This window comes from Grampus griseus, assembly GCF_964374135.1.
Source record: "Grampus griseus genome assembly, chromosome: 10".
Lineage (NCBI taxonomy): Eukaryota > Metazoa > Chordata > Mammalia > Artiodactyla > Delphinidae > Grampus > Grampus griseus.
Window position 1 is genome coordinate 32,083,575 of NC_139004.1, and position 16,122 is coordinate 32,099,696.

The 16,122-nt window shown below is 36.4% G+C and overlaps 1 protein-coding gene across 4 annotated transcripts in view; it reads right to left on the reverse strand.

Annotated features, from left to right (window-relative positions):
* UBR2 (ubiquitin protein ligase E3 component n-recognin 2) overlaps positions 1-16,122 on the reverse strand; it is a 115,540-nt gene that overhangs the window by 78,155 nt on the left and 21,263 nt on the right. For all 4 annotated transcript variants that reach the window (XM_082664447.1, XM_082664446.1, XM_082664449.1 and 1 more), the window contains exons 3-4: positions 2,913-2,991; positions 731-844 (exon numbers count right to left, since the gene is read on the reverse strand). In XM_082664447.1, coding sequence (XP_082520573.1) covers positions 731-844; positions 2,913-2,991 — 193 coding nt within the window. The remainder of the gene's footprint in view (positions 1-730; positions 845-2,912; positions 2,992-16,122) is intronic.

Consider the following 16,122-nt stretch of genomic DNA (forward strand, 5'->3'; position numbering starts at 1 on the left):
ACCTACTTACAAACAATGCGTAAGTTCTTTTAATGTACCCACCTCTCTGCCATTTAAAATTAAAATCTGAAATAAGGATCTTAAATGAAACATCAGATTGTCACAAACAGCAGAGTTTCAAGTATTTGTTTAGTGAGAGCCCATTATATCATTACAAATATCATTTAGAGAAAAATAATAAAGGATCAACAACAATTTTAGAAAGCACATATTTACAGCTGGAATGAGTGTAACTTGTACTGAGCTATCATCCCAGTGTTTGGTCTCATCACATAACCAATGACATTGATTTACCACGAGATGATGAGTAGGATTGGCTGCCATATAGGACTACAGAAAAGAAACGTATCTGATCTACAAAGTCTTAGTCACAACACAAACAAAAACAACTAAGTTAACTGATCTACATATATAGGAAAAATAATCCCTTTAATAATAAATGAGGACTTAAAAAAACTCATATATGCTTAAAATAAAACAAACAAATGCAAAAGTCCAAATTAAATTAAATTTCTAGAATTTCAAGTGTGTTCTACTAGTACTGGTATGCCATCCATAAAATGCAAAAAACTTTCGAAGTATATACTTGGTCACTGTTAATAGTGAGAGGACTATTGATATTTTACTTATCCATTGCTATATTATAACCTAATTCTTATGTCTGAAAATATTTCAAACACATGGTTAAGACAGTATTTCCTTAGGAACAATTTTGTGAAAATGTTTTTACCTCTTCTTCCTCAATTTCAGAGGTGTTAAGTTCATGTTTCTGACAGTAAGGACCCTCTTTCCAAGCTTCAGTATCACCACAGTCACAGAAACCTCCACCTCCTGATGTTGTCATCTTGAAAAAAAATTGTAAAGTATCTTGTCAATAAGTATTTACTGAGGTCTACTGGATTATAAATAGGAATATCAAGTGCTAAGGAAATAACGTTGCTGAAGTGTTAATTTCTTTGGAGGGATAAAATTAAATAAAATGCCAAACCTCTCAATGTTTTAAAGCTGATTTTAAATAAGCCTATAGGCTAATTTAAGTGATTTCAAAATAAAATAAGCTATTCTGTAGTGTCTAGCAAGCTACAGCTATTTTAAAGAGGTAAAATATGTCCACTTGCATGACTTCCTAATTAGGAAAATAACAAGGGCTTTCTTGCTAGGTTTTGGCTAAATTGGTATACTGTTGGTATCTATGCTACCAGGTTATAAACGTAACAGATTCAAGAGTGACAAAGATTCCTATAGCTGCTGTCTTCTACAAAAGTCTAATAAGAGTGCATCTGCATTAGAGAAAGTGACCAAAAAAACTACAGAAATAGTTTATTTTTCTTTTCTAACACTCTCTAAATAGCATTCTTTGAAAAGGAAACATGGAGTGCCTAGTCATAAAACCTTTTACCACCTGTGGGCTTCAAAATTATTCATGCTTCCTTAAGATGTAGCAATGATTCAAGGAATCTAGCAAGATAAAACCTATTATTTAATAATTAGTAGACTGGAAATTTTGCTTTTTTAAAAAATACTGTGAGAGTTTATGGATGGGTATGAGAAGGAAATTTTAGAAAGAGCCTTTCATATTTTGCCCAAAGTATTTGTGTGTTACATATCACAAGGTAATTAATGTAAACTCACAAATGACAGTTATTCTTAGGGGCTGCAAAGATATATGCCAAGAAACATGGGCAGGCAGCCATATGGAAAATGATAACATCACCCTATAGCTTTTATGCGTGTTCTGGTAATCAAAGATAGGTAGAACAGTTTAAAGGAAACTAGGATTCTCTTACTGATTTATGAAAATAAAAAGAACATATAGGGCTTCCCTGGTGGCGCAGTGGTTGAGAGTCCGCCTGCCGATCGGCAGGGGACACGGGTTCGTGCCCCGGTCCGGGAAGATCCCACATGTCATGGAGCGGCTGGGCCCATGAGCCATGGCCGCTGAGCCTGCGCGTCCAGAGCCTGTGCTCCGCAGTGGGAGAGGCCACAACAGTGCAAGGCCCGTGTACCGCAAAAAAAAAAAGAACGTATAAAAATATGAATTCAATTTTGCAGCTGTTTTAGTTCACTGTTAACAATACTCGGGTAGAGTAAATAAAAACAAACAGGAGGAAAAGTCCTGAATCAAAAGTCTTGAATTAGTAAGACTGTAGTATTTCTTCTCTATTTTTATTTGAGATTAGGGTGAAAAGTTCCAGCTACTAACAGTTCCCTAAATTTTTGAATGTTCATAGCTCTGTCTTCAGCTTCCAGTAGAGGAACCAGGACAGGCTTAGCAATAATCTGCCTATGTATTTTGTATCCCTGACTTAAAAGCAAACATACTTGATTTTTGGAAAAGTACTGATTGCGTTATAGCAGTTAAAAAAAAATTGATTAGTCTTATGTTCTGAATTTGGCCCTTTTCTACATTGTAGTAGATGCCTCTTTAATATTAAGAAATGACAATTCTGTAGAAGCTGACCAATAGATAGAACCATTTCTTAATGGTATAATCCTGTCACTTTTACTTCATTGCTCACTCATCTCCCTTCAGAACCTCCCTCTTGCATTTTAACTCTCACCTTTATCCTCTAATTTTTGATAACTTGCTTTATAAACCTAGAATTATAAAGATAATAAACATTAAAAAAATAACAAAACAAACTAGTTGAAAACCAATACTGAAAGAGCTGTTATCTATAGTCTTTTAAACAGCTAAACTATAGCTGTTATCTATAGTCTTTGATGTGTTCCATGAAATATGGATTCATAATTCATCTCTACACTGCCATCGTATGTTTAATGGTATTTGAGTAACACATTTCTTAAACCACTCTCCCCTGTTTCAGTGTTAAATCTTGGAATTTTGAGAAGAAAAGGTATTGAGTATAAAATTCAATACTAGGTGTGGTTATTATCTGGATATTACTAACCCTATATCGATGGTCTCTGTGAATACTTCCCAAAAAGCACTCCATGCATAAAACACAAGTTGGATCAACTGCACAGTCTCTGTAAAGTTAAAGAAAAAAAAAAATCAGAGTGTCATAAAATAACTGTATATTTTACCACATAACATTTCAAACTGGAATCCATCTTGGAAGAGCCAGAATAGTGAAATGCCTTAGTGTTAGAAGAAAAGAAATTATTTTTCCCAAAAATCTATCAGATCTTTGATCAATGCAGTCAGCTTAAGAACCTGCTTCTCATACTGGATGTGCACTAGGGGGTCTTAGAAGGCACATATTACCAGAATGGCAATTTTCCCTAAAGATTTGGGGAAATTCTATTTTATATTAAAACATACAGATGTATATGGAATAGATTTTAAATATTATAAATTCTTAAGATATTTTAACTAATTTAAATGGTAATAACGTATTAAGTGTTCAATATACAAGCTGACATGGGTCTCCACACTCCGTCTGTATATCTGATGGTCACACAAACCTATGGTTCATAAGACATCCTGATGGGGGAGTAGGAGTTCCACAAAGTGAAGGGGTTGACAGTGGTGCCTTCGATCATTTCATTTGCTTTAATCATACTGCCATTTAGATACATTTACAGATCATATCTTAAATAATTTCTATGATTCTATGAAATGAGATGGGGTGTCATGAAAATCTTTAAATTTCCCCTTATCCTTGTTTCTGTATCCTCATAGGCAACCACCCTACTATGCCTATTGTATGCCCTTTAATTTGTATGTGTTCTTGCAAAATGTTTTGAATGCATGTATTTAAAAAAAATTTATTTTTAAAATTGTAGTTGATTTACAATATTTTATTAGTTTCACGTGTACAGCAGAGTGATTTGGATATATATATGTGTGTGTGTATATATATATATTTCAGATTCTTTTCCATTATAGGTTATTACAAGATGCTGAATGTAGTTTCCTGGGCTATACAGTAAATCCTTATTGTTTACTGAGTGCATGTATTTTTTTTTTGTGGTACGCGGGCCTCCCACTGCTGTGGCCTCTCCCACTGCAGAGCACAGGCTCTGGACGCGCAGGCTCAGCGGCCATGTCTCACGGGCCCAGCCGCTCCGCGGCATGTGGGATCTTCCCGGACCGGGGCATGAACCCGTGTCCCCTGCATCGGCAGGTGGACTATCAACCACTGTGCCACCAGGGAAGCCCCGAGTGCATGTATTTTTGATGTGTGCAAATTTTACTGTGTTATATCTCATTCTGTTCTTTTTCAATTCTGTAACATAATTCATTCATTTTGTATGTGTACATTTGATTTGCTGTTTCTGATTGGCATATAATATGCCATGGCATGTATCCAAAACATTTTTTCTCTCTACTATCCCTGCACCGGACACCTGGATTACCTCTAATGCCTTTCTACCAAATAATGCTGCAATGAATATCCCTGTAAATGTTTTCTTATGGATCTGACTGAGATTTTCTTCGGCATATAAACGCAAGAGCAGAATTGCTGGGTCATATACATATAGAGTTTTAATTCTGAGTGCCATGCTACTGTCCAGAGTGGCTACATGTGCCCCAGCAGTGTGTAAGAGTTTTTTTTTTTTGTAAGAGTTTTTATAACCTGCATCTTCATCAGCAGTTGGTTTTTATCTCGTTTGCTAATATGTGCCAGCTTAACATATATGAAATATCTTACTGTCTTTTTTTGTTTTTTTTTTTGGCTGCATTGGGTCCTCATTGCTGCACGTGGGCTTTCTCTAGTTGCAGCGAGCGGGGGCTACTCTTCATTGCAGTGCATGTGCTTCTCATTGCAGTGGCTTCTCTTGTTGCAGAGCACAGGCTCTAGGTGTGCGGGCTTCAGTAGTTGTGGCACACAGGCTCAGTAGTTGTGGCTTGCGGGCTCTAGAGCACAGGCTCAGCAGTTGTGGCACATGGGTTCAGTTGCTCCGCAGCATGTGGGATCTTCCTGGGCCAGGGCTCGAACCCGTGTCCCCTGCATTGGCAGGAGGATTCTTAACCACTGAGCCACCAGGGAAGCCCCTATCTTACTGTTTTAATTTGTATTTCTCTGACTGCTAATACATTTGAGCAACTCTTCATATGCTTACTGCTTTGAGGATTTCCTTTTCTATAAACTGCCTGTTTATATCCTTTGCCCATTTTTCTGCTGGGATTGCTTTCTTTATCTTGTTTATTTGCAGGAGTTTCCTATATAATCTAGTATAGAGGACATTAATCACTTGGCAATTTAAACATTGCAAATATTGTCTCCCATTTGTCACATGTATATTAGTTTTGCCCATGGGGTCCTTTGTTAAATAGAGCTCCCTATTTTGATGCAATTAAATTTACACAAAAATTCGTTTGTGCTTTGAGGTTTTAGAAGTTCCTTCCCCAACCCTAGGTCACAAAAATATATATGTTTTTAAAGAAAATAATTTTCTTCTATTAAACCTTTTGGTTTTACCTTCCCCATTTAGGTGTTTAATCCATCTGGAATCTACCTTTGCATATGACACAGGATAGAGATACTGTTTTACTTCTCCATATATAATGAGCTGCTTTTTCTAAAACCATTTACTAAACAACGTAACTTTTACCTATTGATTGTGCTGTCACCTATATAACATATTAAGTTTCCCATATATCCTTGGGTCTATTATCTAAGCTCTCTAAGAGTGATCTATTTGTTTGTTCTTATACTATTCCACACGGTATTACTATGGCTTTTTGTAGTATTGATATATCTTAATATCTGATAGGGTAAATTCCCCATTATTCTCCTTCTTTAAAGGTTGATTTAACTATTCATGAATTATTATTTATTCTCCTACACAATAAGTTTACAGAGTTCCTCGAAAATACCCAGCTAAAATTTTGACAGAGATTATTTGGAATTTATTGATAAGAGTAAATTATCATGTCCATGATTATTTCCTATATCTTTTATTGAAGTTTAAAATTTTTCTTAATGAGTCCTGTGTATTCTTGATTAGACTAATATCTAGGTACTTTCTAGGTTTTGTTGTTTTAATGATACACATTTTTTAAAAATTTCATTTTCTAGCTGGTTAAGGATGATGAAAAGAAATAGTATTGATTTTTAAGACCCTTGATGAACTCAAGGCAGTTTTAATAGTTTGCCGATTCTGTTTTATTCCCCTGAAGTAAATGTGTATAGTCTGTACATAATGACAATTTTATCTTTTTCCTTACAATAGTTATTCTTCTTCCCTTATACTGTTGACAAGGACTTCTAGTAATATGTTAAACAAAAGCAGTAATAGTAGGCATCCTTTTCTTACTTTAGGTATTAAAGTAAACACATCTAAGTATTATGTTCATTGTAGGTTTACTAAGAAAGTGCTCTTCTAGAAAGAATCAAGCATTTATCTTGTCTTTCCTATATAAACTGTGCCTCAGGGTTATCGAAGGATCGATGAGGACTGTTTCTTTCATAAAAGACTAGCTCATAAACAAAGAAGAGATGATAAATTAGAGTAGCAACATTTTGCTACCCCCTAATGAATAACGATCCAGGCAGCAAGCATCAGTGACTGCTAAAACATTAGGCAAAAAGGCTGATGGAGGGACTTCCCTGGCAGTGGTTAAGACTCCGTGCTTCCAACGCAGGGGGCACAGGTTAAATCCCTGGTTGGGGAACTAAGATCCCACATGCCACAGGGCGCGGCAAAAAACATCAATAAATAAGAGGCTGCTGGAGACCTTCACGATGGTTACTTGTGCCAGGTGCCTAAACCCACTGATCAATTTTAACAAAAGCAGCCAAGCATCATATACTTCCTGATATTAAGAAGTTATGCATCAGGCTTCCTTGGTGGCGTAGTGGTTAAGAATCTACCTGCCAATGCAGGGGACACAGGTTCGAGCCCTGGTCCAGGAAGATCCCACATGCCGTGGAGCAACTAAGCCCGTGCGCCACAACTACTGAGCCTGTGCTCTAGAGACCTTGAGCCACAACTACTGAGCCCACATGCCACAACTACTGAAGCCCGCGTGCCTAGAGCCTGTGCTCCACAACAAGAGAAGCCACCGTAAAGAGAAGCCCGTGCACCACAACGAAGAGTGGCCCCTGTTCCCTGCCAACTAGAAAAAGCCCGCGCAGCAACGAAGACCGAATGCCGCCAAAAATAAATAAAAATAATAAAGTTGGGCTTCCCTGGTGGCGCAGTGGTTGAGAGTCAGCCTGCTGATGCAGGGGACACGGGTTCGTGCCCCGGTCCGGGAAGATCCCACATGCCACAGAGCGGCTAGGCCCGTGAGCCATGGCCACTGAGCCTGCGCATCTGGAGCCTGTGCTCCGCAACGGGAGAGGCCACAACAGTGAGAGGCCCGCGTACCGCAAAAAAAAAATAAAAATAATAATAAAGTTCGTTAAAAAAAAGTTAAGCATCAATAATTATGAAATTATTATCCACCCCCCCCAATAATAGAAGTTAATCAAGCCTAACTACCTGTTTCGAGGAAAGACAGGGAAAAAAGAAACATTTAAGCAACACCATGGGGCCACCATCAGCCAAATCTAGAATGTGGAAAATTCCATAGAACAAATGACCTGGTTTCTTAGTAACATAATGGAAAAAAGAAGGAAGGAAAGAGGTAAAAGAGCTATTATAGTTTAAAAGAAAAAACGAAGAATAACAGCCAAATGCAATGTGTGAACTCTAAATTCACAGTTATGAGTCAATCAGGACAATTTCAACTCTGCTAGACAGCAGATAATATTAAGGAATTAGTGTTAATTATTTTAGGATATTAATGGTTATAGAGAAAAAAGGTACATACTCAGTATTGATTAAAAAGAGCATGTTGTCTGGAATATGCTTCCAAATAATCTAGCAGGGCAGGAAAAAAGTGTATGAGAGTGTATGTGTGTGTATATAGATTAAAAAGAGTTGCCATATATTGATAATTGCTGAAGCTGAGCAATGATTACCTGTCACGTCTATTGTACCACTCACCCTACCTTTATTATGTTTGAAACTGTCTATAATAAAAAACTTTAAAAATCTAATATACAAATACTCAATAAAGTTCCCTTATATATTCTTCGTTTGCTAAGAATTAAATCACAAACAATAATTGAAATACATGAAATGCTTTTCTGAATCAAATCAGAAAAACATTTTTCTTTTCTCAACTATTAAAATGGTGAATTACATCAATAATTGTTTTAAAGATGAACTACCTTTGGATTGTTAAACTAAATTCCATTTGATCATGATGCATGACTCTTTTAGTATATTCTTGGATTCAGATAGCTAATATTTTATTTAGGATCCCTTTCATCTACATTAATAAGGGAAATGGCTTTATAATATCTCCTCTTGAATTTATCAGGGTTTCAAATCAAGCTTATTAAGTAGCTGCATAAAGAGTTAGGCAGTTTTCACTCTTTCCCTCGTTTCTGCAGTAACTTGTTTAAGAAAGGAATTAACTGTTCCTTCAAAATTTGATAGAACTTACCCATACACAGACATCCAGGTATGCGATTTTTGGGAGGGAAGATCTTTGATTACCATTCCAATGTTTTCATACTATATTCAAGTTGCCTATCATTTTCCTACAAATCTATCCATTTCATCTACATTTTCAATTTCTTTTTAGCATTTACTTATTCATAATTCTCATATTTCAGAGGTTGTCAAACTTTCTTAGTTCATGGCATCTTTAGTGTCTCAACAGTTTCTTTCAGGGTATCACTAGACCAAATGAAACACCTAATCATTCTATTTATCAAACAGTTAGACTCAAAGAACTTAGTACCTGTTAGGCACTGCACAATTTCTCAAATCTTAGAATCAGACTGGATACTGCCACCCTCATTTCTTATTCCACAGGTATTTGCTTTTTAATCACAACAACGGAGAGGGCCCAGCTTCGGCAAGAAATGACATCACTAAAAGGAATGCAGTGAGTGTACGTCTCAATCTTCATTCTGAATTTTATATATGTGTATCTTCTCTTTTCTTACTCAGTCTTCTCAGAAGACTACCTTAATAATTCCAGAGAGTAAGTATCTCAACTTTTTACTTTTGCTTCATTTTCTGATCTTTTTATTTCCTTTCTTCTTTTTCCTTTGAGTGTGCTCAATTGTTCTATTTCTACAAACTTCCTGAACTCAATGTTTACCTTATTTTTCTTTTTTATCTTTGAAATAATTTTATTTATAGAAAAATTGCAAAAATAGTAGAGTTCCTTTACACCCTTACCAAGCTTTCCTTAATGTTAACCATAGTACAAGGAAATTGGACAAGGAAATTGTACCAAAAACATTGGTACAATATTATTAACTACAGACCTTATTCAAATATCATTGGTTTTCCCACTAAGGTCCTTTTTTTCTTTTCTGGATCCAACATAGGCTCCCACATTACATTAAATGTAATTTCTCCTTAATCTCCTCTAATCTCCAAAAGATTGACAGTTCCCCAGTCTTTTCTTGACTTTGAGACCATAACCCTTTTGAAGAGTACTGGTTAGTTATTTTGCAGATGTTCCACAATTTGCATTTGTGATGTTTTCATGATTAGACTGAGTTATGCATTTTTGGCAAAAACACCAGAGGAATGATGCTGTGTCTTTCTCAGTGCATCATAACATGGGGCACGTGTTGATTTGATATGCTTTATTACTGGTGATGTTACCTTTGCTCACTTCATTAAGATGGTGTCTGCCAGATTTCTTCACTGTAAAGTTGTTATTGTTCCTTTTGTAATTAAATATATTTGGGGAGATACTCTGTGACTATGCAAACATCCTCCTATTTCTCCTCAAAATTTCATCCACTAGCTTTAGCATCTATCAATGGATCTAGACTACAATTATTACTGTGTTACTTGCCTAATGATGATTTTCTGTTTTATTTATTAACTGTAACTCTTCAATACAGGAAAACTACTGAAAACATCCCTTCTCTCCCGCTTATTTACTCAAAGAGTATGGACTCATGGATATTTATTTTATTCTATGGGTTATAATTTAATACTATCATTACTTATTTCATTACCCAAATTGTTTTAGCTATGGCCATTGGGAACTCTTTCAGTTTGGTCCCCATGCCCTTTCAACAGGCCCTGTTCCTTTTTGAGGACTTTCTTACCTCTGGCAACATAACATGTTCCAGGCTTATTTTTTATCTTCCTTGTCCCAGCCCTGGAATCAATCATTCCTCCATGGAACTCTGATTCTTTTTATTGGACAATGGTATTTAGAAACCAGTATTTGGGTACCAGGTATGCTCACTGCTATGGTAGTTTCATTGTTTCTAGGCCCTTTTCTAGGCAGACACAGCCAGGAAATGTATGTTTGTATAGTTTATTTTTAACCTTTCTTTTTTTGGGCAAACATTTTAAAGTTATACATTTCCTTCTAAATACTACTTTAGCTATGCCCCCCAAATTTCAACATGTAATCTTATATTCAGTTCTGTTTCTAAATTTCCTCAGTACTTTCAGTGATTTTCTTTTACTTAATGTTAGTTCTCAACATTACTTAATGTTAGTTCTAGCAATGTTAGTTCTCAAACTTTGTTTAACCTACTCTTTTGTTATTTGTTTCTAATTCTTTTTGCAATAAATATAGTGGGAGAACAATCTGCATGGCTCTAAGCCTTGAGAATTAAGTGAGGTTTGGTCTTTAAGACAAAATATACAGGTCACTTTTTTATTTTATTTTATTTTATTTTATTTTATTTATTTATTTATTTTTGCGGTACGCGGGCCTCTCACTGTTGTGGCCTCTCCTGTTGTGGAGCACAGGCTCCGGACACGCAGGCTCAGCGGCCATGGCTCACGGGCCCAGCCGCTCCGCGGCATGTGGGATCTTCCCGGACTGGGGCACAAACCCATGTCCTCTGCATCGGCAGGCGGACTCTCAACCACTGCGCCACCAGGGAAGCCCCAGATCACTTATTTACAATTGAGATATAATTCACGTATTATAAAATTCGCCTTCTTAAAGTATACAACTTAGTGGTTCTTAATATATTTACAAGGTTGTGCAACTATAACCAACCAGAGCATTTAGAGAAATGTCTATTCAAATCCTTTGCCCATTTTTTAATTGGGCTGTCTTTCTGTGTCCCTTACGTTTTCTACCATAAATATTAAATTTGTCAAATATGGAAACTGCTACTTTAGCTTTCTTTCTTTTTTTTTTTGTGGTATGCGGGCCTCTCACTGTTGTGGCCTCTCCCGTTGCGGAGCACAGGCTCCGGACGCGCAGGCCCAGCGGCCATGGCTCACGGGCCCAGCCGCTGCGCGGCATGTGGGATCCTCCCGGACCGGGGCACGAACCCGCGTCCCCTGCATTGGCAGGCGGACCCTCAACCACTGCGCCACTAGGGAAGCCCTTTAGCTTTCTTTTGTATCATACTTTTTGCCTGGTATATTTTTCTCCACTGTTTCTATTCCTATTTTTAGCGACTTTCTGTTTTACTTTGCCTCTCACAGATAACATTTTTGGATTTTTAAAAATCTGAGAACCATTGTCTTTATATTTTTATATAATCATTAAGAAAAGTAAAGCCAGTGACTTGTCCTCTAGGAGCCCATCATTTAACAGAAAAGACAAATGTGCATAGTTACTGTACCAGTTGTTAAATGCCATTATATTAAAGGTAAGTTGGGGGTTGGTGAAAGCACCCATTTCCAAACTCTCTTGATCATGGATCCCTTTTATTAGAATGTTTAGAGCACACACCATCTATCTATATGTAAATATACTCATATTACATATATATTTATATTAATAAATTTATATTGATAGGTTATACATATGCACTGCTGTACTAATTACAGTCCCTCAATTATACTGTAACTGGAGTCCCAAGAGCGGCAAAAACAAGGCAGAAAATATATCTGAAGATACAGTAACCTAAATTTCCCAAATTTGGTTAAAGACATCAACTTACAGATCCAAGAAACTCAAGGAGCCTCAAGAAGATAAATACAAAGAACATATAGCTAGGCGTATCATAATCAAACTGTTAAAATTCAAAGATAAAGTAAAACACTTGAAGGCAGCTAGAGAAAGCCAACACATTTCACATAAGGGAATATAGATATGCTAATAAAAGCTGACTTATCATCAGAAACCATAGAGGTCAGGAGTGGATCAGGATCTTTAAAACACTGAAAAGGAAAAGAAAGTATCAACCCAAAATTCTATATTCAGGAAAATATGCTTTAAAAAAATGAGCACAGACTTGCAGTTTCCAGCCCAGCATGTAAGAAGTTTGGAGGTCGCCACTCTGTCCTAACAACAGTAAAAAGCTGAACAAACTGAAATATCAACAACTCTTCTTAGACAAGTAAGACAAGTGAAGTCATAGGGCAAACTGCTAACCCCAAAATTGGAGAGACCAACAGGTGAACACAGAGAATAACAACTTATGAGAGCAGAAAGCTACTAGCACAAACCTCCACAGGAACCAGTGCTGAGGTAGGGAAACATGAACTGTAATTAACCAACTGTTGAAGGCTCAGTGTGATCAAGTTTGAAAAATTAAAAATTCCAGGGGGACTCCCCTGGTGGCTCAGTGGTTAAGAATCCACCTGCCAATGCAGGGGACACGGGTTCGATCCTGGTCTGGGAAGATCCCACATGTCGTGGAGCAACTAAGCCCGTGCACCACAACTACTGAGCCTGAGCTCTAGAGCCTGTGAGCCACAACTACTGAAGCCCGTGAGCCACAACTACTGAAGTCCGTGTGCCACAACTACTGAAGCCCGCATGCCTAGAGCCCGTGCTCCGCAACAAGAGAAGCCACCGCAATGAGAAGCTTGTGCACCGCAATGAAGACTCAACACAGCCATAAAAAAAAAAAAAATTTCCAGCGACCTGGTCATTGGGGGTCCCATACTTTAGTGACTTTAATTTCCTGGAGTTCTACTAGGTTCTCACAGTGAATATCAGAGAAAAATTCTCTCGTGCTTCCAGCAGAAGATGGGTAAAAGGAACCACTTTGAAATATTCCAGAGCATTCTATTCTTAACAAAGTCTGCCTGCAGAAGAAACTATTTAATCAGAGCCTAACCTGCTGGGGTATTATCAGTCAAACTGACCTGAAAGAAGGGAAATACCCAATTCCAGCCCACTCTAGCCATCCTATCCCAACTAAAGGGGGAATGCAGGGGCATTGAGAAACACATGTGAAGTTCACAGCTCAGAGGTACAGGCACACTAAAAGACTGAGACTTAATCACACGACTATGGAATGCTTCTACTCCCTGACCCATTACCACCACGTTATTTTTTTTCCTGTAACACATTTTCTAGCAGATGCTTTTTGTTTTTTTTAAATTTTATTGAAGTATAGTTGATTTACAGTGTTGTGTTAATTTCTGCTGTACAGCAAAGTGACTCAGTTATACATATATATATTCTTTTTCATTATGGTTTATCACAGGATATTGAATATAGTTCCCTGTGTTATAATGTACCCTGTTGTTTATCCATCCTATATACAATAGGATTGCATCTGCTAAGCCCAAACTCCCAACACTTCCCCCCTCACACCCCCCTCTCCCTTGGCAACCACAAGTCTGTTCTCTATGTTTGGACTATTTACAAGATCCCTTTTACCCAGTATATCACATGTCTAGCGATCAAGAAAAAATTATAAGACACACTAAAAGACGAAAAAATACAGTTTGAAGAGACAGAGCAAGCATCAAAATCAGACTCAGATATTGGAATTACCAGACCTGGAATTAAAAACAATTATGATTAATATGCTAACGGCTCTAATGGATACAGTAGACAGCCTGCAAGAACAGATGGGCAATATAAACAGAGATTGAAATCCTAAGAAAGAACCAAAAAGAAATGCCAGAGATCAAAAAACACTGAAACAGAAATGAAGACAGACTTTGATGGACTTATTGGTAGATTGGATATAGCCGAGGAAAGAATCTCTGAGCTTAAGGATGTCTCAACAGAAAGTTCTAAGGCTCATGTATGGGAGGGGAATTTGGGGGAGAATGGATACATGTACATGTATGGCTGATTCCCTTTGCTGTGCACCTGAAACAATCACAACATTGTTAATCTGCTATACTCAAGTATAAAATAAAAAGTTAAAAAAAATCAAACCTTTAAATATACGTCTTGGGGGAAAAAAGAAAGCTCTAAGGCTGAAAAGCAAAGAGAAAAAAGACTGGAAGGAAAACACAACAGAATGGCCACGAACTATGGGACACCTACAAAAGGTTTAACATATGTGTAATAGGAATACAAGAAAGAGAGGAACGAGAGAAAGGAACAGAATATTGAAAACAGTATTTATTGAGAATTTCCCTAAATGAATAGCAGGCACCAAACCATAAATCCAGGAAGTTCAAAGAACATCAAGTGGGATAAACACCAAAAAACCTTGTACCTAGGCATATCATTTTCAAACTACAGAAAATCAAAGATAAAGAAAAAATCCTGAAAGAAGCCAGAAGAGAAAAACAACTTACCTACAGAAGAGCAAAGATAAGAATTACATCTGACTTTTCCTCAGAAACCATGCAAGCAACAGGAAAGCAGAGTGAAATATTTCAAGTGTTGAAAGAAAAAATGCCTACCAACCTAGAATTCTGTACCTACAAAATTATTCTTCAAAAGTGAAGGTGAAAGGAAAACTTTCTCAGGCAAAGTGGACTTGGGTTAGTTGTAATATATCACAAATTCTAGGGCAACCACTGAAAAAGGTAAAAAGTATATATAACACTGATATGTTATGAAAGGAGTGGCTATATCAACATCTGATAAAATAGACCTTAAGACAAGGACTAAGTACAAGAATTAATAAAGGTCACTGATATTTCATAATGATAAAATATATCAGTATATAGCAATTATAAATATCTATGTATGTGGTTAATAAAAGAGCTTTTAGATACATGAAACATAAACTGATAGAACTAAAAGAAGTAAACAAATCCACAATCACATTTGGAGATTTTCATACCCCTTTTTCAGTAACTGAAAGAACTAGTCATAAAAATCAGTAAGTATAGAAGACCTGAATGGCACAATCAACCACCTTGTTCTAATTGACATTTATAGATTACTCATCCAGCAACTGCAAAATACACCTTCTTTTCAAGTGCATATGGAATGTACAAGACTGACCATGTTGCTAAGTCATAAAACAAGTCTCAATAAATTTAAAGATTGCAAACTTACAAAACTTTAATTGTGTTAGAAACCAGTTACAATATATCTAGGAAAGTCTCAAATATATGAAAATGAAACAATGTGCTTCTAAATAACCCACGGATTAAAGAATAAAATATGAGCACATTAAATCAAAAGTTAAGTAGAAAGAAGAATAAAAGTAGAAATCAAAAAAACAAAACAGATAAAAAAGAAAACTAACAAAGCCAAAAACTGATTCTTTAATCAGTTTTATTAATCTTTTCAAAGACAGAAAACACAAATTACTAATATCAGAATGGAAGAGGGGACCTCACTACAGATACCACAGATATCAACAGCATAAGGAAATATGCAGAGCTCTATGTCAATAAATTTGACATTATACAATGAAACATATTTCCTGAAAAGTACAGTGTACCAAAATTGCACAAGATGAAATGAAGCTCTAAATAACTCTAGTAAGCATCAAAGAAATTTATCAAAAACTTCCTCTGAAGAAAATACCAGGCCTTAGTGGTTTGTTTTACTGGAAAATTCTTCAAATGCTGAAGGAAGAACTCATACCAATTTTATACAAATTCTTCAAAAATATAGGAAAAAGGAATACTTCTCAATTCATTTTATAAGGCCAGCATAACTCTGCTCTACCAAAACCAGATGAAGACATTACAAGAAAGTGCAGGTTTATATTATTATTTTCTTTTTTAATTTTTAAAAAACATACAAATGAACTTATTTACAATACAGAAACAGACGTACAGATATCCAAAACAAACTTACGGTTACCAAAGGGGAAACGTGTGTGGGGGTGGTGGTGATAAATCAGGAGCTTGGAATGAACATACACACACTACTATATAAAAGACAGATAACCAACAAGGACCTACTATATAGCACAGGGAACTCTACTCAATATTCTGTGATAACCTATATGAAAAAAGAATCTAAAAAATGTATGTGTATGTATAACTGAATCACTTTGCTGTACACCTGAAACTAACACATCATTGTAAATCAACTATACTCCA